We start from the raw sequence: 26,397 nt of genomic DNA, 5'->3' as shown, positions 1-26,397 counted from the left end.
CATCCCGTTGTCCTAAAACTGAAAAATAGCACTACTGTAGTAAAGATAAAACTGTTGTTTATGAAAAAATCAGCTTGCTGGAATTTTTTAAGTGAAAAATCAGCAGCTGTAATTTTTCCTTTTGCTGTTCCAAACTGTCCTGCAGCACTCAAGCTCTGATACCATGTAGAAATTTCTCATTTCCCACCCCGGTTTTCTGTTTCTCCTTATTTCTCCCATATAGTTAAATGCCCTTTCCCATAACCATACATTTAACAAGCCGGAAAAAATAAATTTGCTGAAAACACAAATTCTAAAAATTTTATAGAATGCTGGAAATTGCAGAAATAAAAATCAGCAGTAATAAACAGCCATTAAAACACATTTAAACACTGAGATTTTAATTTTTTGGTCAATGTGACCCTGGAAAAAACCCCTACAACTCTTGGGGAAAACCAATTTGAGAGCTCTTCTTTATTTCTGGAAAATGCCTTTTTACAGTAAGAGAAATATTCAGCAAAAATCAGCAAGCAAACTTTTACAACTTATCTCAGCCTTGCTGAAACTCCGCTGTACAAACTTGCTGAAACTCCGCCCTGCTGAAACTCCGCTGTACAGACTTGCTGAAACTCCGCCCTACTGAAACTCCGCTGCTGAAACTCCGCTCTGCTGAAACTCCACTGCTGAAACTCCGCAACTCACTGTCCAGAAATCTCCCTTGCTCTCTTGCTCTCCTTCTCTCAATCTGCTCATGAAAGAATGAATGACCTTTTCCTCTTTTTCCTCCTTTAATCTAACCCCAAGTGACTTTTGGGTGATCCAAGTGACTTTTGGGTGATCCCTAAATCCAATGGCTGAAATAGATTGAGATCTAAGGCTGAGATTAAATGCTCATTTAAATCTCACTTTTTATTTTTTAATTCACCCCACTTTAATAAAGACCCACTTAGTCATTTATTTCCAAAGTCACTTTTCCTTTCTAATTTTTCATTGACTTTATAAAAGTCACTTTAAAATTAGATTTGTAACTTTATCACTTAAAATCACTTTTAAATTAGATTTAACTTTATAAAATTATAAAGTCACTTTAGGAGAAAAATTAAATTCTTTTGGACACTTTTCCCTAGGCCAAAGATGAAAGCCTAAGGGAACCACCTATCCTCCGGTACCAAATTTCAACATCCAGGAATACAGAGTTAGGGCTTGCAACACAGTTTGGCCACTTGTACCCATTATAGGGAGAGAGAGAGGCAGGGTTTTCCCGATGGACATTTGTTAAAATTAGCAACTACGGCCAAACTCCATGTGGGTCATCTTATTTATAGCAGCTGATATTTTTATTGGATCCCTCTCATCGAGAGGTGTAGGATTGATCTAAAGATCATCCGATTTCGACAAGTATTGATGGAGTTATGAATTTATTTGTGTTATAAGACATATTGTCAAGTTGGCTAGCATCTTATGTAGGCTTTGAAGCCCAATAGACATGTCTATTCATCATCTACGTTTTAGTATAAATAGAGGACTTGAAGTCATTTTGACACACTCTTCATGTGATCTCCTCTCCATGTCTTGGGTTTTTGGAAAAGGAGAGACACTAAAGAATATGCTGGCCTAGTATGATGTCCTAGCTATAGCTGATGCCCTAATCCAACGCAGTCATGAAGACATCTATACACAGTCAAAGTGATGCTCTAATTCATTGCTAAGGAGAGGCCTAATACGCTAGTCATTGAGACACTAATACGTAGTTCATAGAAACACTTATGCACAAATCATGGAGACACAGTTATACGTTGTTCATGGTTACGTTCATACGCTGGTTATACGTTGTTCATGGTGACATTTATACAGTCAACGTGATGCCCTAATTATACACAGGGCATAGATCCTTACACGCAGTTAGTTTCTATATGGACGCAGCTTAATCTATGTATTGGATCAATATATGAAGCCACAGTCAATGCACGTAGCCACAGTGATGGTGATAAAGCCGCAGTAAGGGTAACAAAGGCCACAGTCATGGTAATGGAGTCACGGTTAAGAGAATGAAGTAGCAGTCAAGGTAATGGAGCCGCAGTCCAGGCATGGAGCCGCAGTCATAAAGAAAATGAATCCACATTTTTATGAGGGATAGATCTAGGGTTCGACTGCATTCTCGAATGGGTATAAGGAGCAGCAGAACCTAGATAAACCTACTCTCGACATCCCTGTGATAAAGATGATGCCCTCGGATGGATAAAGTAGATAAATCAGCGTGTGATCTACTGTTGTCCTCACTATGACATACCTGTAGCAACCTCAACGTGATGTATCACAAAACCATGGAAGAAGTTTCAGTAGCTCTCAGATTTAATTATGATGCTAACTTGACGTGCTACAAGGGACAGGGACAAGGATCACAATCTTGATCCTGATATCACCATAATCACAGTAATGAACAGTAGTGATAGATTGGTGGCATACCTGTAGCAGCAATGAACAGCTGTAGGTAGCATATCTGTAGCAACCCTATCACAATGAACAACAAAGGATGAACAGTCTCAGATCATGATGATGAAAGATGCAGCATCATGGGCATGTTAGTAAAGGGCAGCATGATGATGAATGAGACAGCATGATGCAGCATGATGGTGCTACACGGTAAGGTGTAGCAAATGGACGAGATGCAGCACTAAGATAGGTGAAGGAGTCACCTTAGAGAATCAGTTGAAGCAATATGTCTTCAACTGATCTCATGCGATATCAAAAGTGAAGTATGGAATTCTATTGTAAACGTACTATCTGTCTCACTTTCTTTGCTGAATTATGAAGAACATAAAAGAAGAATTAATCAAGGGTTTCCCCACATTGTGGGGTTTGTCCCTGGCTAGCACCACATCTTGTGTTCTCTTGTCTTGGCTTGTCTTCTGCGATTTATATTTATGTTCTATCTACAGTTTACTTTAAAGCTGATGTGATTGCTGATCAAGAAAAGATATTGAGTTAACTAAAATTGAAACAAATTGCTCTAGCATAGAACATACCTAATCTTACATGGTATCAGAGCTGAAGTGAAGACAATGCCCAAGCAAGAGGGAAAGAGCAATCACCAAAGACAGTTGGGACAGGACAAAAGGATCAATGGGTTCTTCATCCCTCTTCTAATTCACCAAGGGTGGAGTCGAAGCAGAGAATATTATCAGAATGGCACAACAGAAGTTTCTGATGGCCTACCTAAAGATCACTTCATTGGGAAGTTCAGATCTAAGGGTGGAAGGAAAGGCGGATGCCTTGGTTGCAATAAGTTCGGCCATTATGTGAAGGAGTGTCTGAATGGCAGAGACACATCTCTTGATGAAGATAATAATCATTCCAGGGACATCTTCAATGATCAATAAGTAATGTAGGTCATCAAGGACATGGCCGACTCTTCAAAGAAAGTAAGGAACCCCAGGTATGAAGAATCAAATGTTGTTTCTGATAAGATAAAGAAGCGTTATCTTGTATTGGCCCTCTCTTTTAGATTCTTTGGGAATCTGGCTTATTGATTGTAGTGCTTCAAGGCACTCCATCGGATAGATGGGTACACTCTCTAATTTGGTAGAGATGGAAACAATCGTGGGATTATACTTGGAGCCGATGCCACCTATCCCGGAAAGGATGTTGGGAATGTTATCCCTCAACTGAATGGGGGTAACTCAATTCATTTACAGAATCTCTTTTATGTACCTGATCGCAAGAAGAACTTGGTGTCCATTTTAGCAATGGAAGTCTAAGGTTACGAGGTGGCACTCATCGATGAAAAGCAGGTCCACAATGAAAAGCAGGTCCACAGGCTCGGAACAACCCGAGGAGTTTGAGATTGATGATCAAGAATCTCACGTATGATCTAGTCTATGTCCAACACAACCTCCGGCTCAGACGAAACCAATTGCTGAACAAAAGACCTGATTTAGATCCCATTATGTTGGAAGACATTGATCCAACATCAGATTGGGTAGTGGAGAGTCATCCAGCAGAGTTTGATCCTGATGAGGATCTTGATTTTGATATAGATAGGGAGGCATCACTCGAACATGATGTTCAGTTGAATGCAGATCCCGATCCACCTGTACTACCAGCCTCAGCCTCACAGCCAACAAGGACTCCAGTTGCAGGCGCTTCCTCTGCTCAGCCACGACAGAAGCGCAGCCGCATATATTCTCTATCTCAGCTTGCATTTGCTGCACAACTTGCTAGTTTTACCACTTCTACAGTTGCAGTTGGAGATGATGATGAGGAGGAGGAGGAGCCATGGGGTGTTGAAATTCGGTACCGGAGGACAGGTGGTTCCCTAAGGCCTTGATCTTTGGCCTAGGGAAAAGTGTCCAAAAGAATTTAATTTTTCTCGTAAAGTAACTTTATAATTTTTATAAAGTTAAATCTAATTTAAAAGTGACTTTAAGTGATAAAGTTACTAAGTCTAATTTTAAAGTGACTTTTATAAAGTCAATGAAAAATTAGAAAGGAAAAGTGACTTTGGAAATAAATGACTAAGTGGGTCTTTATTAAAGTGGGGTGAATTAAAAAATAGAAAGTGAGATTTAAATGAGCATTTAATCTCAGCCATTGATCTAAATCTATTTCAGCCATTGGATTTAGGGATCACCCAAAAGTCATTTAGGGTTGGGTTAAGGGAGGAAAAGATCATTCATTCTTTCATGAGCAGATTGGGAGAAGGAGAGCAAGGGAGATTTCTGAGCAAGGAGGAGAAAGAGGCAGCAGTTTGGCACACATACCAAGGCAGCACTTCAACAAATCCGTACAGCTCAAAGAACAAGCAGAAACAAGGCAGATTTTTGTGAGCAAACAGGGAAAAACTGATTTTCAGGCACGAATATCGAGGAGGCGATTTTCTGCACGGTTTTCGAGGTCTGTCCGTACAGTCCGTACGGCCGTCCGCACAGTCCGTACGTCTGCACAGTCCGTACGTCCGTACAGCTCGTACAACACATTTTCAGATTGTCTGTTAGCTGAAAAAACAGATAAGTTTGCTTGCTGGAAAAATTTGTTTTGCTGATTTTTGCTGAAAATTTTCTCTCTGTAAAAAGGCATTTTCAGAAATAAAAGAAGAGCTCTCAAACTGGTTTTCCCCAAGAGTTGTAGGGGGTTTTTCCAGGGTCAAGTTGACCAAAAATATCTGTGTTTAAATGTGTTTTAATGGCTGTTTGTTACTGCTGATTTTTATTTCTGCAATTTCCAGCATTCTGTAAAATTTCCAGAATTTGTGTTTTCAGCAAATTTATTTTTTCCAGCTTGTTGAATGTATGGTTATGGGAAAGGGCATTTAACTACATGGGAGAAATAAGGTGAAACTGAGAACCAGAGTGGGAAAACAAAAATTTCTACATGGGACCCCCTGTCTGAGTCTGATGATGATTCAGAGATTGATCGACATGATCTTGGCTCCTCTGGCAGTAGCTACTAGCCAGTAGTACTGGAGTCTGGTCATAGTTTACTTTTGTTGTAGAGGCCATTTCTAGCCTCCTTGGTTATGTGTTTTTTGTTTTGAATCTTTGATCATGTATGTATTGCCATTGGACAGTGCACTGGGTGCCATTTTGATATAATGGATATATTCATGAGCCTACTTTGATCATATGTTGTCTTCCATCTATATTATAATGCTGTGTGTTTGGAAACATGAATGAAAATCTTTAAAATTATGTTTTTTATAAAAAAAATAAATATTTAATGTATTTTTTACGATGACCGAGTCATTGAAATCAAGCTGGCCGAGTCGATATCGAGTCGTAGTCAGAGTCGGAGTCAACCCTCGGACGAGTCGGAGTCCGAGTCAGAGTTTTAAAACATTGAGGGAGACCAAACCCAAATGCAGACACACCTGCAATCCTGCATAAGATCTAATGTGTCCCCTTGCCCTCTAGTACAACAAATCATTAGAATAATCAAGTAAAAGAATTTACAGGTCAGGGAATCAAGTGGGCACTTCATAGTGGCATGCCCTTCCATAATGGGCTTTGGCATGTATAGGTGTCTCCAAACTCAAGAAGGGGGTTAACCAAGGACCCTATTAAGTGGTTTCAATCTTTAAAGGGGGTGACATGACCATGGTACATTCATCAAGTGGTAGGTGGCATGTGATATAATGATGAAATTGACTGGGGATCAGGGGAAAAGCTCCAAGCCACGTGCCATGCTACAAGAGTAGCTATAATAGGGGAAGCCCACACCTCGGTATATGAGTGCAGGAGGGAGAAATCCTGGTACATAAGTTACCCTGGCCTTTGTTTTTCCACCCCTCTCCATATGACTTTTGCCTTTGATTGATTTTTCTTCATAACTGCTCGGGGCTCCAGGGGATGAGAACATGATGTGTAAGATATAACAGTAGGTACCCCCTTTTAAGGCGGGGCATTTCATTGCCCACAAGGGGTTGGGACAATCATGGGTTCCTTAATATGGAGGGGGCTCATCTAGGGCCCATAGGAACCAGGGCTATGGCCATAAATGAGGGGTAGATCTCATGTTTGGCTTTTACCCATGCGCTAAATTGGTATGTCTCAACCCTCTTTTGCATTTTGTCGTGCATTTACTATTGAGAGTGGCCAAATTATGCTCTCTTTTTTTTTAGCAACATCAACCTCTGGGGCATTGTTCCGGGCTCGACCTAGAGTGTGGACAAGGGGAGGGGGAGGAGGAGGGGAGGGGGAGGATAACCCTATCTGGACCGAGTGGACACATGTGGACCTGGATGGGAAAAGTGATGATTGTGGTTAAAATGAGCGAAGGTATATATTATGTCGAGAAACGGGACCATGCTACTAAAATCGATATTTCCCATGTAGAGCCAACCCTAAAGCTTGTGGCCAGTAAAGGAGATTCCACAAGACTAGGATATACGACTAACCACCAAATCGGGTAGAAGAGCTATGAGTACAGACCTTGCCCACTCTTTTCACCGAATTCCCCCACCAATCCATGCCCATAAGTGTCCATGATAAGTAAGAAAAATCACTCAATTACACCAATGAAAAGCCATACCTTTGGGGTCGGGAGGCCCACCTTCATACATACGATCATAATAGGTGGGCGAGGGACCACATGGATGGCTCAGGTGGCGAAAATAATGGCACATCAAACTCTCTGGTGGCTGCAAGGGGCTGCCGATTGAGGACCATCTTGGAGAAAATTTTATCCTATGCATACTACCCATAGGTGGTGGTAAATAGGGTGGAAGCCGAATGCTCCCTATGATGATGTCCGTGGAGATAGGGTGGAGGCTGGATGCTCTCCTTTGATGATTCTTCTTCAGATGACTGAACTGATTATTGGATATAGAGTCGAAGTCAGATGCTCCCCTATGACGATGACCAAGTTGATAGGGTGGTAGCTGGAGCTCCCCTATGATGATTCGTCTTCTTTAGATTGAGATGTCATTGTTGAACTGATGATCAAGGGAGAGTCAAGCTGAGTTGAGATGGATATCTCGTTGATGCAACTAGCATGCGGGTCATGAGACTTGACTTAGTAACTAGTAGGGCTTTGAGGATTGACCTCCCCTACTTTTTCTTCAATGAGATAAGATGAGATTGTGACATGTACATCTGAGATGAGGTTTATGATTCAGATGAAAATTCATCACTAGCTGAGAGGGAGTGTTGAAATATGGGTAGCTTCGGGATGAATTTCCCAAAGAGAAATCCTAAAGCCCTTAAGGAAGCCCATCTGCCCAAAGTGGAATTCTTAATTGGGTAAAAGAAATTAATATTAATGTGTTGGGCACATCTCTCATTATTATTTTGTAAGGCACAAAATTAATTTGGGCAAGCATACATTAAAGTTCGTGGAGAATATTTTTGAGCATATTCGAATTTGAATTATGGATTCCCTCCAACTCAAGTCAGCTTTTGATGTCGGTCTAACTCCAACAGACACGACCTTTCATATATGAAGACAACTATAAATAGGGCATCTATTCTTGTCAATTCAGCAAGGAAAGAAAAACTCGCATCTGAGGTATTTCACATCTGTGGAAGCTTGCATTAGTCTATGACTATTGTGGTTCGTATGGTGGACAAGGGCTTGCTACAACAATGGATCTAAGACTCGTAATATGGTTCTGAAGTTCGCTTAACAGATGCATGCTTCAACAGTGAGATTCTGAGGCTTGTATCTAGATCTCTACATCTCGCTGAGGCTAGGTATCTATATTACAATGATTGTCTCATTTACATAAGTTCGCAAGATTCCTGTAGATCGATCTCAGTTATGGTGACTCAATCTCATTCTCTGCAGAATCGTTTTACTTCTCTTAGGACTCAATCTAATGATTTGTGGTTCGTAGCATAAATATATTATTCTCCGCGATTACAATGTCATTGTCATAATATACTCCGAGGTATGTCTCAAAGGAATTGCATGACATTATGATAACCTTGTGACTCGCATAATGGAGGATCTCGTTCTTTATCTCTGATATTTGCGCAAAGAGTCTATTGTTGCAATATAATCCCTGTAGTTCGTATTTTCTACTACAGTGGTTCGCTTCTATAGAAATTCTCTTAGTCATATACATGTTGGCAGTTTTATTTATATGAATGTCTACAGGACTCTTGAACTTATGATTGCCATGGAAGTAATTTGTTAGATATTCTACAGGACACCCTTTAGAGATAACATTATATGACAGTCTTTTTGTAGTGATGTTGTAGCATGATTTGTATAACGGTAATAATGTTTGTGACCCTGAATGTATGGAAATCTTCCATATGACAGTGACCTTTATCATGACAGTGAGACAAAGGCATACATGATAGTAATATATAATCATATGTGACAATAAACATTGATATATGGGACAGTGAGTTAGACTCTTTTATGATAGTGAAAACCCTACTCTTATATCAGTGCCCTTGTGTTGACAGTGTCCTACAGTTGTGTTGACAGTGATCTACAATGCTCTTGTGTTTTCAGTGACCTAGTGTTGACAGTGATCTACAGTGTCCTTGTGTTGAAAATGATCTACAGTGACCTTGTGTTGACAGTTACCTACAGTGCCATTGTGTTGACAGTTACCTACAGTGCCATTGTGTTGACAATGATCTACAGTGCCCGTGTTGACAGTGATCTACACCAACTTTACTCTTGATACATGATGACAGGTTCATGATGAATAATGTATAATAGGATAGACAACAGTGATATGGCAGAATATTTCTTGGACTAATTTGGTTATCAGAAGTCAGTTCACAATTGGAGTTGTGAATTGACTTGAACTGGCCCTAGGAGGCCTGTTATAATGATGTATCTCTCTATGGATGTACTTTGTATCTCAATTGAACAATTGATGAATGTCTAATAGAAGAAGAATTTGCATGGTTTTCCCCCTTGTAGGGTTTTTGCCTTGGTCTCTGACCAAAAATCCCGGTGGCCCTTTTGTGCATGCTTTTCTTCTGTTGTTCCTCTATGTTCAGCTGTGATGTTGATGTTATTGTTCTTTCTACATAATTGCTAATGATGTTAAGATGTTATGGGGTGAATGTGATATTTAAATGATGAAAAGTTTAAAATGCAATTATCTACAACAAAGAGCAATATAGCCCTATCTAAAATTAACAACAAGGCAGGGAGAGTCAACTGCATGTGATTCCAACAGTTCTGGAGGGTTTCCTTCCCAAGATGATGAGTGCTACCTATTTGATCCACTATTTATATTGGTAGAACCTAGTTTCTTGGATAACATTGTTTCTAACCCTTTGACTAGTGTTGCTGCTCCGAATCCAGTAAGAATTTAAGAACCATATCTGATGATGCAAGTGGGAGTACTCATCCTTCAAATTCAATTGGACCAGGAGATATTGGTTCAAGCACTGCTACAAAAGGACTGGAGTCTCACTGTTTAGGACCTAGGAACCAAAAGGCATCAAGTCTTCATTTTTGTTATGGTTGGATTGAATATTGGAAATGGCTCATTTTTGTGTGGACAGATGCTCGTGGAGAACTACTAATTGCCCATATATTTCCATTTGGTGGGTCAGTGGGTGGCAGGTTGTTATGAACATAATTTATGTAAAAATAATAAATATAGGTAATAAATAATAATCATAATAATATGTAATTAAATAATAATTAGTTAAACAAAGAGGCATGTCTCTACAGACATCACTCTTTGTGAAAAGGTATTTCCTAGCTATATATACAGGTAACAGGACCCTCACTCTCAATTGTATCATCATTCTTCATACACTTTATATATAATAATATTGTGTCCTCAATGGATATTTTCATATTCCAAGTCTTTTGGAGTATTTAAATTGAAGATCGAACTTTGTTCGTTACATTGGTATCAGAGCTAGGATTCGCTGATCACCAGGTCTTTGGCCATCAACCTCCCATCAACCTTGTTGTTGTGTAATTGAAGCATTTCGCTCAGAGTTTGGAGTTTCTCCATTTTCGGTCATGCTCTGGGCCACTTATAAAAGAAAAGAGTTAAAAAAATAAAAAAAAGCCTTTGGCCATTCACATTTCAATTATTCTAGTAAAAAAAAAATAGTCTGAGGTAAATTTTGAAGGAGAACATTCATATATATATAAAGATTCTACATTATTGATAAAAAGTACATGACAAAGTAAAAAGGGAATCTTTTCAAATATCTTTAAAACTATACATAAGAAAAGGAAGAGTAGATAATATTATCTTGATTTTTCATTTAGTGGTTTACAAGCTCGTGGTTTTAGAAACCCATGGTAATTGTCCATGGTATTTTAAAGATAAAAGAAAAACAAAAGGAACACAAAATCTCTTTATGTGAATGGTGAGTTTTACTTTTTTATGCAGAGAAAATTAACCAGTCAAAGGCACATAAGTAGACATATATTTTATATTATATTCCAAAGAGGTGAATAGCCACTTTTCATTAGGGTTGTAACTTTTCAAAAAGAAAACAAAAAAGATTATAAATAAAAGATATATAAAGATAAGTATTATATTATAAAGGGGTATTTTAAAGAAAAGCTAAAGTCATAAAATTATTGAAAATATATATAAGTACAAAGTGGGTATTAGTATAAAAGGTTACTTAAAAGATCCATATATTAAGTTTATAAAGGGTTAAATTGAGAATTATAAAGAGACATCAGGATACCGAGTTATAACAAAGGAAGAATACTTTTTAAAAGAATTATAATAAATATAAGGTGCAGTTTATTTAAATAATGGAGCTATATTAGCTTTTTTTTAAGTGGGAAAAATATATAATTGAGGAAAATAAAAGTTAAAGGAATTTATAAAGGTGTTCAAGTTTATAAAAGAAAAGGGCACTTATTTTAAAGAAGAAGTCCATTTTTGACGAAAAAGCGAATGGAGCCTAATTCGAAAATGATGAAGGACGAACGATTTTCCTGTAAGGGTGTTACAATCACACATCATAAGTTAATTATATTAAGAGGGACTATCCAATGAAAAAAAATTAATATTGCTATTAGTATAAGCAACAATGAAAATTACATAAATATTAATCTGGCGAATCGACTGTTAATTTCAGATGCCAATGTAGGCGAAACAACAAATCTTTTTGGAAAAAAATATGAAATTAATGATTTACAAATAACAATAGATCATTATGAGTGCATATCCCAATTTTGTGTTGTAAAAATGTATGACATGGAGGTTGACATAATTTTTGGTCAACCTTGGTTTAGAGAATTGGGTGCGTTCATGTTAAACATATATAACTTTTTTTTGACGTTTTCTTATAAGGGAAAGATGATCACATTTCGAGACATGATAATTTTTTAAATTTCTAAATGTTACCCTTTAGAAATCCCTACTGCATTATCCTGTTTATTCACCGACTTGTTTATTCCTTAACAAATTATTTATTCATATAAATATTGAAAATAAACACAAATTCATCGTTAGTTCATATACAGATCAGCAGCTGAAATACTAGACAAACACACAAGGGACACTATTATTTTTGGACAATCGCCCCCAGAAAAACCCAATGCGGGAAAACGGTGTAGCAATTCTTGAGTACAACTAGGGTGCCAAAATGGCTCACCCGACAGATATTTTTACACGACAGTAATACCTCTTCTCGGAAGCATATATTCAGCTTCTTAACACTAGTTTGCCCCACAAAAATCCTTTTGGCACTTCTCCAAGGCTCTGCGTCAGCCCTGCTAGCCTCTGCGTAGCTCTGGAACACTCTGTGTCAACATTCTGCCTCTTTGCGTCAGCTCTCTGGCCTTTTGCGTCACACACGCAGGCCCTTAGCCTCTGTGCAGTCTCTCGCTGCCTCCGCGTGGCTCTTGTTGCCTCTGAGTAGCCTCCTTAGTCACTGCACTGACCCTCTAGCACTATCTCTGCCTCTTTGCTATGTACTCGTTGCCCCTCGTAGCAACTCAGATCACTTGTTCGAATTTTCTCAGCAAACCCCGCTCCAAAAAATCGAACTGACTGATCAATCTTGGTGTATCTCCAACTGACCCTAAAGCCTCCTCTTATACTTTTTCTGTTGAGTCTTCAACGGCCAAGATTAAGTCTCTAATAAACGGCTAAGATTAGCTTTGGCTTGATCCATGTCATTTAGAACATTCTCACCCAGTTTTATATTAATACTCATTAATATTTTAATTTTCCTAAGTTTAGACTTAGGAACCCCATTAAAAATATTAATTATTTTAATATCTCTCTAACTGGGTGGAAGTTCCCCAAACCATTTCTGGGCCTTGGAGATCTTATGTGCTTTAGCCTCTCTACCAATTTTCATTGCTAGAGCACATCTGATGCTACCACAAATCAACAACAATGAAGTCAAAATCAATAATGTCCTCATTAGAAGACTTTAAAGATGTTACGAAATTAATACCTCAAAGGAATCAAAACTCAATATCGAAGAAGCAAAAAGAGCTTGAGGAGGCCATATCCAATAAAAACAACGAAAATTCTCATTTAAAAGATCATATCCAGAAACTACTTGCACAAGTCAAAAAGTGTAAAACTAAGAAGCAAAAGTTAGAACAAGAAAAATAAAGTTTTGACGAGAAGTTCAACGAAAGTTTATTAGAGAAGGAAGAGGAAAATTTACACTTAAAGAACCTTAATAAAAAATTATTAGAACAAATCAAGTGTTTAAAAGACGAGAAACTTGAATGCCAAAATAAAGTTGACTCAGAAAATGAGGAACTCTTACATCTCAAAAATCATAATCAAAGTCTACTCACTCAAATTAAGAAACTTAAAAATGATAAGAAATCATTAAACAATAAATTAGAAGAATTTCTCACAAAGGAAGTATCGAAGTCGTCAGATGTAATGGTTCAAGTTGAAAATAAAGGAACAAATAATGATTCCATCAATATCATAACTCAAGAAGATGAGAAACCAAAGAAAGTTAAAACTTATGCAGATGTTGCAGTTCAAACAATTGAAATTCCAAATGATGATGCCAACTCAACAATGGCAGGACATGAAGGAAATCAGGAAGTTGCCAAAATGATAAAGGAAAGTCCAACCAAAAGAACTATTTATCGACATCCGAATCACAAGAGTAGACTTTCCAATCAATCTACGTACCAGTATCACTCAGAACACAAGCAACAAATGTATGTTCCAAAGAATACTGAAGTTTGTAAAATCCAGTCCTATGACAACTATTCATCACAAAATTCCAGTGATCAGAAGATTCCACAGAAGGTTAATTTAGGATGGTCAGATCCTTCCATTTGTGACAATTTTATATGTCACTCCAAGGATCATATCAACTTGTATCGACAAAGATGACTGTCCCGAGACGAGAAGACATTCGTAGCAGAAAAAGAGATCAAGTCCTTTCATCAACAAGCTTTGAGGACAAAGCTTTTTGAAGGGGAAGGCAATGTTATGAACATAATTTATGTAAAAATAATAAATATAGATAATAAATAATAATCATAATAATATGTAATTAAATAATAATTAGTTAAACAAAGAGGCATGTCTCTACAGACATGACTCTTCGTGAAAGGGTACTTCTTGGCTATATATACGGGACCTTCACTCTCAATTGTATCATCATTCTTCATACATTTTATATATAATAATATTTGTATCCTCAATGGATATTTTCATATTCCAAGTCTTTTGGAGTATTTAAATTGAAGGTCAAACTTTGTTTGTACCACAGGATACCAAAGGCCTTAAAGTTGAAAGTCTTTTTATTCAGGTTTTGCAGCAAGGGTGCCAATATCTATCAGTTACCCCTGATGTAGGTGGTTGCAAATTGAGGAATATTGTGATTGCACGTATTGGATGTTGTTATGAACTTGAATACGAAGAATGGAAGAAAGCAATTTTTGCAGTAGGTGGGAATGAAGTTAAAGAATGGCTTGTACAACTGCAATTATTTTCCCTTGATGGTACCTCAACAAGTGGCAAATATAGTACACTTCAACAACAGGAAATCATTATGATCCAAGATAGGGCTTTGAATTACCCCAATCCATCATCTTCTCCTTACAATTCACATTCAAAATCATATGGTTTCATTAAAGGCAGCCTCGAGCAAGTGAACACAAGAAAGTAGACCATGCTTGAAAATTTAAAAGACATACCAAAGGGTGTTTTTTCAGTGGGTCCAATACATTAGTCTAGTGGACTTGTCATTGCTTGAGCACGAACAATGTCGGAAAGGGGAGATTGTAATGTCCCTGGGGGATTAATTGGCCAAAGGGACGAAGTAGTCTATCAATCCCCATAGGCTATATTCCCCGATAAAGGGGAAACTCCAAAGTACCGAATGTTTGGGCAAGTTTGGGGTAGCTGGGGCAAAAATGCCCAAAGTTGGGGCTTGATGTGAATCTCACTCAACTAGTTAAGGAAAAAAGTTAAATCCCCTTAAGGAAATCTATAAATACAACAGGGTTGGATTCATTTGACCATGAATTAGATTAGATCGTTTTGTCTCTTTTTTTCTTTGAGCCTAAGGCTCTGAGGGTTTAAGACCCTTCTCTCTTGGACTAGTTTTGGTGGAGGTGATCCCACCCTAGCTAGTCTCCTTCCCTCTAATTCGGTGGTTAAAATATTCCACCCTAATTAGTTTTTCTTCTTTCTACTTTGTTCTAGTACAATTTTTCTCTACAAGGGGCAACAACATATATTCGTGGAAGGGCCTAGGATAAGAAGCTTTGAACAAAGTGAAGTTGGATGGATTGTCTCTAAATAGGGCATAGTTTCTAAGTTAAAGTGACTTCCTTCTGAGGTTACTTATCTGGTTTTGGTCAAGCCTCCTGTGACCAAACCCATGCGCAGATCTCTTGTGGAAAGGAGGACCTTAATTGAGACAAAGCACAATTTTCCTATGACAAGGAGGAACTTAGCTGAGATAGGGCAAAGCAATTCTAGAGCTAATGTCAGCCTGTCAGTAACTCATTGTAACAAATTTGGGGACAAATAATCCTATCTGGTCATTGAACTAATTATGAACATAAGCATGTCATGTCCACAATTTTGATTTTCTGCATTAGAGACAATTTTGGAAAAAGGGGACATTTCCAGCTTTAGGCTTTAGGGGAAGAAGGGGAAATTGCAACTCTAGTGGAATGTGGGAGCCCCAAGAAAGAGAAATTCGACCCAAGGAGGGGGAACTCACACTCTTGGAGGAGAGAGAAAAGAGAAGGAAGTGCAAATTAGGAGAGAGAGAGAGAGAGAGAGTGGGGACCACAAGGGGAGAAGAGCCCAAGAAATTATAAATAGAGCTTGCGGGCCTCACTTTTGGCATCTTTGGTCATTTTACATAGGAGGTATTTCTCAGTGGAGAATTTAGCCAGAGTTGGGATAAATTTTCCATGGTTAATTTGGGCATAATTCATTAGTATCAATACTCTGGGGCGTTTTCTGGTCCGATTGGGCAATTTGCACTTGTTGGGCATCACCGAGGGTCATGTTAGAAAATCACTTTAGCTTCTAGATGTTGCTCCTCAACTCAGTAGGACTATCAATCGAATCTTTGACAAAATATTCCTCAATTATATACTTTTCTTTCCTACTGCACATGTAGCAACATATCCTTCGAAAGTCATTCTTCGATTTAAAACCAAGCTATGCCCTCCCTCTCAACCAGGAAGCTCCTCTTCATCCAAACTCCCCTTAATCTTAGGGATATCTCTTCTATGTAGGCTTCCTCCGAGAGATCAGCTTCCTCTTTTCGTCATCGGAGAATTTTTCGTGGCTTCCAACCATTTCATTAGATTTATCCTCATCATGCTTATCACATCAATGAGCATCTTCACCATATTGAAGATTGTGTACCTGCACAACTTAGATACCAAGTACAACCAAGTCTATAGAAGCATGAAGTTAGCCATATCAGAATCACAGAAGCATTTCAACTTTTATACATATCAGATACCTAGACTTAATTACAAACAAGAGACATAGACTCTTCAACGACTTGCTAGGGATTTGTTATAAACCCTAGACTACTTCATAACAACCTTCATTCCATCTAGGGTTTCAATGTTTCTTCCAAATGTATGACATACCTTACTTCAACATATAGTAAACCCAAGAAACAATTCAAACAAATATAAAGCATCCAACAACCTTTCAAAATTCATATGTTAGACTTCTCACTAGGGTTTCATACAAATCCTATATTTCATACAGAAGAATCAATCAATGTTAATCACAGCTTAGTCATTAACATGACTAGCTTCCAATAAGGTTAGTTGCAAACCCTAGATTTCCGATCAACATCAATCCCAACCAAAACTCAAATTTCAACAATCTTACACAAATCTCAAATTATCATATTGTCATCATACATAAGATATTTTTACTTTGACAAAGGTTCAACTCCAAAACCCTAGAATTACATTTTCACAATCTCAACAATCATTAATAAATAGATCTCATATTGTTATATCACACATACTAGACAAAGCAACTACTACTAGGATTTAGCTACAAACCATAGATTTCCAAATATCATCATCCTAGAGTCTTAGACAAGGACTTCCATTAAATCGTAAGACATATGACCATCAATAACTAGGTTAACACACATAACTAGGAATTCATGATTATTCATAAGCATATCATATGTCTGACAACATTAATACATTTGACCTAGACCAAGCTAGGGTTTCAACCAAAAGGACATATCTATATATGCCTAGATTTCATCATCATGCAAATACATTTCACATCATGTGTTAGTCAAACCCAACTTCTCAAAAATATCAAATAATAGGGAGACATACAAACTTGATTGGACTAGGGTTTGATCAGATAAACACACACATACCAAGGAAATCATTTGTAAGACTTTGTAAGGGTCTTGCTCACACATTCCACCAAACCCTAATGAGCTCGGGTTTCAATGTAGAAACATAGCAGACCCAACATTACTAAAACTTCAAAGGTTCGGGATTTTAGACCTTATCATTCAACCCTAACAAGTTAGGTTTTCCTAATCATACCAAAATCCCAAACATGACATCATCTTCAAACAACATTTCACAATATCCCTAAGCATTTGAGGGGTTTCAAACATTCACATTAGCATACCCTTCAGTTAGGGTTTTCCAAAACTTGTCTAGGGTTCTACAAAATCAGTTAAGAATATGAGTGGGGTGAGGAGATTTATCAAGAGATGAATCACCCAAAACAAGAATCACTCTGATTCAATATAGCTAAACATAACAATGTTAGTAATAGATTGTCAAATGAATAATCCTTTTCAATATAAAGAAATTAATGTATTTAAAGCATACCTTTTTTCCTTGACCAACCTTGTCTTGGGAGGTCCTCCTTCATACTTCTTTGTAGATCCTTTTCCTAAGACAATAGAGGGAGAATGGTGATTAGTATTTAATATAATCAAACTGAAAGGAGATGATATACTCATCTTTGGGAGTTGTTAAGGGCTCCTTCCAAAGCTTGAGGGATACATACAAACTTATAAAAACAATAAAAATGTCTTTTCCAAAATATGTTAAAACCCTATAAGTTCTAAAACATATAAAACAAGATATCTAAAGCTGTAAGCAAAGGACTTAGTAGTGCAAGTCCCTAATGTCAGATTCTTCAGGCTTGACTTTCTTCGAGTCTCCTTCCTCAACAAAGTTAGCATGATCTCTATCTCCCTTCTTATTCTTTGGATTGTCGGGACAGTCACTCTTGTAGTGACCCTTCTTTTGGCGTTGATAGCATTTTGTCTTGGACATGTAAACTTTCTTCCTTGGTCCTTTTGATTTCTTTCCTTTGTTGAGCAATGTAGGCATTTGATACTCCTTCAGATTGGCAACTAATGAGATCCTTAATTCTTCCTGACTGTAGGCAGTGCATGGTTCTTCAAAGGTGGGAGCTACCTTCCAACTGTTGAGTCCTGCAGCAAATGCACCCCAAGTAGGTGGCAATCCTAATAGAGCAGTGATCATGAGTTATTTGTCTGGAACAATTTCATCAATGGCCAAGAGATCATCCCTGATTCTAGCTATCTTCACAAAGAAGGATGCCACCGTGTCTTCTTTAGTCATCTTTGTGGTCCTTATCTCATTCATCAAACTTGTTACTTGACACATCTCATAATAGTAAATAACTTTGACAAGGCTTCATACATTTCTTGAGCATGATCAATGTTAGCTATGAATGGGACAAGGTTGTCCTTTATTCCTTCTACCATCAAAGTCATGGCCACCAATTCTAATTCCCTGTATTTTACTTTGTCAGCATCACTGGAATCCTTTGTAGGCTTCTTTACCTTTCCTTTGACCAAGTCCAGTACCTTGTTCTTTTCAAGGATTAGGTCAATCCTCTTCTTCCAGGACCTGTAGTTAGAGGCCCCTTCAAGTTTGTTCTCTCCCTTGATTTTGTTAGACATCTTCTTCGAATATAGTAGACTCCTTCCCTGAGATAGTCCTTTTGAATGGTTCCTCAATCAAGTGCTTGAGACTATGTTTTACTCTAGTCTTCACCAAAGCTCTGATACCATGTTAGAAAATTAGAAAGGAAGAAAGATTTTCTTATTCTTGATAATTACTTGTGATGTTTCTTATTATTACAATTCTTTATATCTTCTTTCCTTTAGTTCATCAAGCAATTACCAAACCAGCAACACATAAAATAATAAACACCAGATGTAGGCACTATGCCAGGGCAAAACCCCCCTCGAGGGGAAAACCCAGTCAAGAAATTCTTCCTTTCAATAGTATTCTTTGAGACTCTTCACCCTAGACCAAGACAAGACCTTTCCTCCACACCAAGTCAACCTCTTAGAATTTCAACCTCTTTCCAACAACTTTGACTAGGTAGCAACTTCCGACAACTGGCAGCTTTTGGCAATAGACAAACTTGGCAGACTTCGATCTCCCAATTCAAAGCACGAAATAGAGAGAGTGAGACACGAAAGTTTCGATTTATTTTTTCTCAGATTTCCTCAAACTCACATTCACTTTGGCTTCCTAGCAACAGTCTTCGCACCTTTTCCCTGCGACAATAGAACTTCGCACTTTTTCCCAGCCACAATAGATATCAAACTTGTGTGAGAGAATGATGCGTCAAATGAATTCGATGTGCTTGTATTTATAGGATCCATGTGAGGTCGAATAGGGTCCTTATGCCGACTTGATCTTCTTCTATTCGGACATGGTGTGGAGGGTACATAAATCATATTTGACTCAATACTTAACCTTTTTACATGATTCAAAAGCCTAAGGAGGGTCTCTTTAAAAGTGCAGTGACTCTATTGACTCAGAATAAATCCTAGAAGTCTTCAATGGGGACTTTGACTTAAAACAAGGTGACCCAAGCATGAAATCCATGGTTTAATAAGTCACAATAATAGTAATAAAAATTATTTTCTTTATTCTTTTGACAAGTACATTACATGATGACTCAAGTACATTAATGAAGACCGAACATAGTTACAATTTCCAACAGGTCAGTGGATTCAACCCAAACCCTTTTTGGGTTTTTGTCGGTTTATTGAGAGAAGTCTCTGGCTAATTTTACAGAATGTTTCAGGTGATATTCGAGCTTGAAATTATCATTCTTATAACAGGGTGTATTGTTTGTTAGCTAGTAAATTTGCATCACTTTTTTGGTTTAGTTTTGGCTTGGAGTTGGGCCAAACCCTTTCTGGGCACATATTTGGATATCACTGTTAAATTTTCCATTAGCAATATTACAATGGTATCAAAGCATGATTTTGGCCAGCTGTGGGCCTAGATCATGATAATGCCAAGTTGCTACTATTAGGCTAGAATTTTAGAGATTGAAACATTAGTCCAACATTACTTTTTCGATTGAACTTGTGCCTAAAATGTCTCAGCAAGAGAAACTCCTTATGAAATTTGAAAATTATAATAGGACTCTCACAAGATTGGTGGAGTTGTTGGGAGAATGGGCAACAACAAGGGAAACAAGAAGGAAAAGCAGTTGCAGACCTGCAAATGAGGAAAACGAGGTTGACCATGAGATTGCGTAGGAAGCAAATGACACTAGTGGTTGTGAGGAGGATATAGGTCAACCTAGTGCAACTTAAGAGTCACGACTAGATGAGAGCACCTTGGTGGCACAGGTTGAGGCATCGATAGAGAGTGTGGAGCACGCAGTCATAGGACCATCCATTGACGAGATGTCAGTTAGCACGTTGGTGGCCATCGTTGATAAGGTGTCATCCGTCATTTAGGTGTCCAGGGCCTTGTCTGAGTTTTCAGGTGATAACAACCCCTAACAGATTGAAGAGGTCCCAGGAGACATATCCACAGTTGATGGGGTTCCAGGAGACACAAAGATGCCCACCATCGAGGAGGAGCCATAGGAGGCATGTAAACCGTTCTTGAGGTGCCTCAAGACACAGAGGTACCCGAAGTTGTGACTGAGTTTACAGTTGTTAGCCGCCCACAACAGTTTCATCAGTTGCAGGCCTACCTTCTGGCGTTGAAAAAGAATGCCACTACAGTTTGAGAGACCATTTTGCAGCAGAATGAAGAGTTGGAGGGCATGAGAGTAGTTTGTGCAGAGTCAATAGCCAAGCTCGATTGTGTTGGGGAACAAATAGATTCCCTAATGGTACAACTAGAGGAGTGCACATTAGAGTGTCGAAGCAACTCTCTTCAGGCATACACAGATGGGGCTCGTAGCACTATTAGGTTACCTCTGCCCACTGGAGAAGAGGCAGAGCTACCTAGTCAAATTTTATGTGTTTACCAGGACAGCGAGATGAGGGAACATGAGTTGCACATGGCGCAACATTTGCATGTTAGGGTTGTTGCACGTGCGAATACATGTACATTCGATCCTGCTCTTGGGGTTGGATGGCGAGAGATTCTGAGTCGGTACTTGGTGGAGTGGGCTGGAGTCATGGAGATGGTCGTAGTCTAGAATGAAGCTCAATAAGAGCTCTCAAACACTAAGGGTACTGGAGGCCTAGGTTAGCATTGGGATCCAGGTGGGGCTTCCTATTCTATATTAGACATGCGGGATGGCTATTGCATCGATGAGATAGTTGACCCAGTGATTGAGCTCATACATTCCTTTGTGGAGTTCTAGTCAGTGCTAGTGGTCAGGCAGTTCGTGAGTAGACTCCATGGGTTGTCTTGGCATGTTGGTTGTGCATGGGGTCTTAGGATGATTAACATTCTCTAGTGAAATCTGGTCGAAGGAGGTGGCATGGGTGACCGCCAGACAGGGCATTGTATGAAGACGATGCTCTCCCATTGATCTATTGGGCAGAGGAACCATTGAGGATTGACACAACACAATATCTCTTCTAGTCGGTTGGAGTTAGGCTGCTCGGGTCTATTAAGATAGGTGAGGAGATATGACACGTGTCATGGTGGATTCACTAGCAGAGTGGTGGATACTTTGGCACATGCGGGATACCATATGTTACAGGGTGGTACGACAGTAGGTAGTGGCACGCAGGTCTGCATAGAGTCTAGTGTTATGCAGAGGGATGTAGCTTGATGCATACAAACCCAATTTTAGACCATAGCATCCAATGGTATATATGGCTATGTAGCGAGAAGCAGTGGCCTACAGAGGAGCATGAAGATGCATGGTGGTGTCTTGTAGCATGTCGGTTTGCTCTGTGGATTAGGAGTGACTCACATCGCATTTACATGTGGGGAGTGTCAGGTACAATGACACATGCAAGATATGAGATGGTACAGGATAGTATAGCAGTAGCATGGGGTATCTAGTGGTGTACAGGGATTAGGCCATAGTGTGTTGTGGCATGGTGAGTACAAGGATACTCAGTGGTTTGCAGAGACGTATGGTGCTGCACAACGGGGTCTTGACTCTTGGGGTGTTGCCTCCAAGGAGACTTATGGATCGGGACACTCGACACACCTTTGGGTGTAGTTCACTAGGGATCGATGAGGACGCAAATGAGCGACGTTTGATGATATCCGTTGGGACTCACATGCCTGTCCCTCTTCTACATTGCTTACAGGCACAAATGATTTGGCTGTTGTCCATTGACAATTTGTGAATGAGCAATTGGGTGTAGGGAGCTCACTTGAGTTATTTGGATCAACACACCAAGGGAGAGACTTCTCAGTAGTGGCATTGGGTCAAGGCATGGGATGACAGGTACTGGTTTGGGAAGTGCGTGGTTTGTTGCAGAGGTAGCGTATGTTCCACCCTTGAGTTCACACTTAAGGGGATGCATGACACATTTTGGGCAAGGCACTCTGAGGTGTCACAGGAGCATATACATCAGGTAGTTAACCTTTCTTACGAGTGGATGTTTAGTCTCTAGGCAGTATCGAGGTGCGCTTCCAGGAGATAGGATAGCAGATCCCATGGTGTGGTATGGCAGGCGCAGGGTAGCTTTGCATGCACTAGATTGATTCATGACATGTGGAGTTGTTGTAGCGGCTATAACCACCCTCCAAAATTTTGCTTTAGCTTCGTTTTGGAGCCTCCCTACCAACTTTTCACAACACCTTGTCTTGCTTCATCAAGTTGACAAGCTACAGTGTTTTGCTTGCACAAAGGCAGCCTGTCCATCATAGCTCGATGCATTCCCCTCACAGGTTGATTAGTTGGACTTGGTCCAACTGCAAGCTGAGCAACTCCCCCAACAAATTGCGCAATTCTGGAGGGCAACCAACCTTCCTTCTAGAAATTGTGCAATCCTGACTGACAACCTGCTAGGTTCCAGAATTGTGCAATTCTGGCAATCAACACTCAGAGTGAAAATTGCACAATTTTCCCCAGCAGGGCTGTTCAACCCAGAATTTGCGCAAATCTAGGCAGCAGTCAACTGCTCTGCCTAGAAATTGTGTAAATCTCTTGGGCAGCCAACCAGCTCCAAACCATAAATGCGCATTTTCTCCTAGCAGTTGAACAACCTCTTGCATGTGCAGCTGAGTTGACTGGTTTCCTTCGGGACCGAGCAAAACAAGCTTGCATGCATGGGTTGTTTCTCCCAAGGCAGCATGCAAAGGCATCCCTTATTTCAGGGATCTATTTTTGCGCAGTTGGAGGTTACATGCAAGGATCACTTTAGAAGCCTCCCACCAAGTGTTGCTTTCCCTAGATTTGTGGCATGCGCGTCACAACTTCGATTTTATCAAAACTCATCAACCAGATGCTACAAAGCTCATTCCTCACATCAACCTTGCAGGTTTGCCATCCCACATCACATCTAGGAGTTGCCGGCTCATTCAGCTCAGCTCTCTTGGGGTAAGCTCGCGTTCCATATCTTGTGTTGCATTTCTGGCGTTTTTTGTGTTTCGCTTCGTATGAACGTTGTCTGCTTGATTTCAGTGAGCGCTTGTTGTCGTTCTGATACATATTAACTTGTACTAGCACCTTTTCAGTTTTCGTTGCTATCTCACTGTTGTCGCATGCATGAAATTGTTTTTCACGAACGGTCGCCGATTCAGTGACTCGCCTCACCCACATGCATGATGTTCCATTTTTTGAATCTATCATTCATCGTTTGCATGCATGATCATTCAGTTATGCTTACACTCGGTATCACCATGCATTTGCACTCACATTCGTTCAGTTGCCCATCAGCGAGTTTGGGCAACCTCGGCCTAGACTCTACCTTCACTGAGACAGCATTGCGCAATCCTGAGAGAGAAGGCTCTATCTTCCTCTCCAAAAATGCTCATTTCTGCCCAGCAGCTGTTCCCCAGGCCTGCTTTGCGCAATCCTGAGGGACAATGATTGTCGGCCCAGAAAATTGCGCAATGCAGTCCTTGAGCCTGCAGTCATTGCTCGCTGAAATTGCACATTGTGCAATTCCAACAATCAGCAGTCAGGTTGGACTATGCATTGCGCAGTTCCAGCAGTCAGTTAGCCTCTCAACAACGCAGACTGTGCCTTGCGCAGTCTTGGCAGTCAGTCTCTTGACCTCCTGACTGAAAAATCACAACCTTCATGATCATTCATCCAGGTATGTTGCAAGTCAGTTCTCAAGTTCATTTTGGTTTTCGACTGACATATTGCTTGCCATGAGTGTTGCCATGTCTCTAGGTATCGCAGGTGTTCATCTGCCTCTTAGCAGTACAGGTACAATGGTTTCCAGGAGAGCGAAGATGAAGACATCGTTCAAAGCACACTTGGGAATGCAGTCGATCAAGTGTCTATGGACTTGCCTACCCATGAAGACATCAACTTGTTCGTAGGCAAGGACATCAAGATATGACAACAACAACATCACAACGAGCAGCATCATGAAAAACAGCTAAAGGCAGCATACCAAATTCAACGAATGCAAGAGGAGGGTTGTTGACAACATGGAGGCAGAACAAAGTTGCAAGCTCAAGCAGATCCATTGATGATGAAAGAAACTTTGGAGACTCAGGCTATGAGGTGACGACGCGACAAGAATATCACGCGAAGATGGAGAATTGAACAAAGAAGGAGTTGCATGTGCTGAAGCAGCAACTCAAGGAAGAACATGAAGATGCACAGGCAGATGAATGAGTTGTAGCAGGAACATGAACAGCAGTGGGCGCAACATGCACTCACAGATGAAACTTCGCTCGTACAAGTTAAAAATCCATCCCAGTAGCTGGCATGGAGCAGACATGGTGAGCAATGTTGTTGATCGCATGTAAGGGATTCAACAACGTGCATGTCATTGTGCGCACGTATGCGATCCAACCCATTCAGCACACTCACCAAGGCAAAGACAAGAAGCAAGTCCAACTGGAGCTGAACATGTACTTCGGCAAGTTGATGCGCATGACCACCAGCACACACTTGAAGATCAGCACAGACATTATGCATCAGTGTGTTGCTAGTTCAGCCGCACCCAAGAAGACCATGCGCATGTTAACAGGCGAGTTGGATGAAAGAGCTGGACCAATGCACCGGTTGCAACAGAGGCAAGAGTTCGCTTCAGCAAGATGTCACCGTTGAGCGCATGCACACCATCATGGATGACCAAACTCGGCATCAACTCAGCTCCTTCACCATCACAAGCATGTCAAAGAGTTGGTCTCACCACAGCGGAACGAGTGTCAGTGATGTCTTGCATGGCTTGCCCAAACCATTTCGTCTCACATAAGCACATGTTTATTGTAATGTAACGTCATGTCAAGTGGAAGTTCAAGTGTCAATAGTTGGATGTAACAGTCATAGAGTAGATGAAGGGTCATGAGGGTAGATGAATTGTCACTAAGGGGAATGTCAAGGGTACACCCCACCCTTTGCTATAAATAGTCCCTCATAACTCATTGTAGAGGCTTTTGGTCAGCCAAGCTTTTGATAAGACTATCTTGGAGAGAGCTTGGACAGTATTGTAATGCGCCTTGGCTTCTCCACTGCACTGAATTAGTACATCTCTTTGGAGGAGCAGGCGGATGTGGCTATAATGTTCCAATATTGGAGCTAGTGGTTGGACATGGATGTATTGTATGATTGGAATTTACACTTCTTTATATAATAAGAGCCAACACGTTTCATGCATATGTTGTATTGTATTCCAGCTATCTTGTTTACTCTAAATGGCATATGTATTTGCTTTCTTATGCATGCATGTATGGACTATTATGTATGAGTATGTATGAATCTTTTTGAAATGTGTTGTTGGTTTAACCATTACTTTGGATTGCCAGCGAACTTGCTTTCCATCTTGTGATGTATCTTTGCTTGTGTGTTCCCTTCTCATCCGAGTGCTATTACAGGTTGCCAAGGGGCGCACTCATCTCAACCCACATGTGTTAGAACCTCTCATGCACCTTCCTTGACTCACTGCAGTTGTCACACCCTTGCTACCAACAGAGTTATCTTACTTGCCCCTGTGCAAAATCGCGGTCAAGGCATTACCATACGACCCACTACTGGGACTCCTACACCAAACGGTGTGAGGTCTAATTGGGACTTCTTACCAGGGAGATCCCCTTGACATGTTGGCGGGTCCAGCACTGTCAACATTTCTGGCGCTAGAAGGAGGGCTTGATGACAAGCTGTGTCCT

At 39.9% G+C, this 26,397-nt stretch overlaps 1 protein-coding gene across 1 annotated transcript in view; it reads left to right on the top strand.

Moving 5' to 3' along the window:
- Positions 1–26,397, top strand: part of LOC149180653 (uncharacterized) — a 435,407-nt gene that overhangs the window by 395,869 nt on the left and 13,141 nt on the right. The window contains exon 8 of the mRNA XM_089413943.1: positions 14,133–14,336. Coding sequence (XP_089270069.1) covers positions 14,133–14,336 — 204 coding nt within the window. The remainder of the gene's footprint in view (positions 1–14,132; positions 14,337–26,397) is intronic.

The sequence above is a fragment of the Pinus tabuliformis genome, chromosome 3_2, assembly GCF_031772625.1.
Source record: "Pinus tabuliformis cultivar Carrire ecotype Pingquan chromosome 3_2, CPIR1, whole genome shotgun sequence".
Classification (NCBI taxonomy): Eukaryota; Viridiplantae; Streptophyta; class Pinopsida; order Pinales; family Pinaceae; genus Pinus; species Pinus tabuliformis.
The sequence above is the reverse complement of the archived record's forward strand: the minus strand, read 5'-3'. Positions and strand labels throughout refer to the sequence as shown.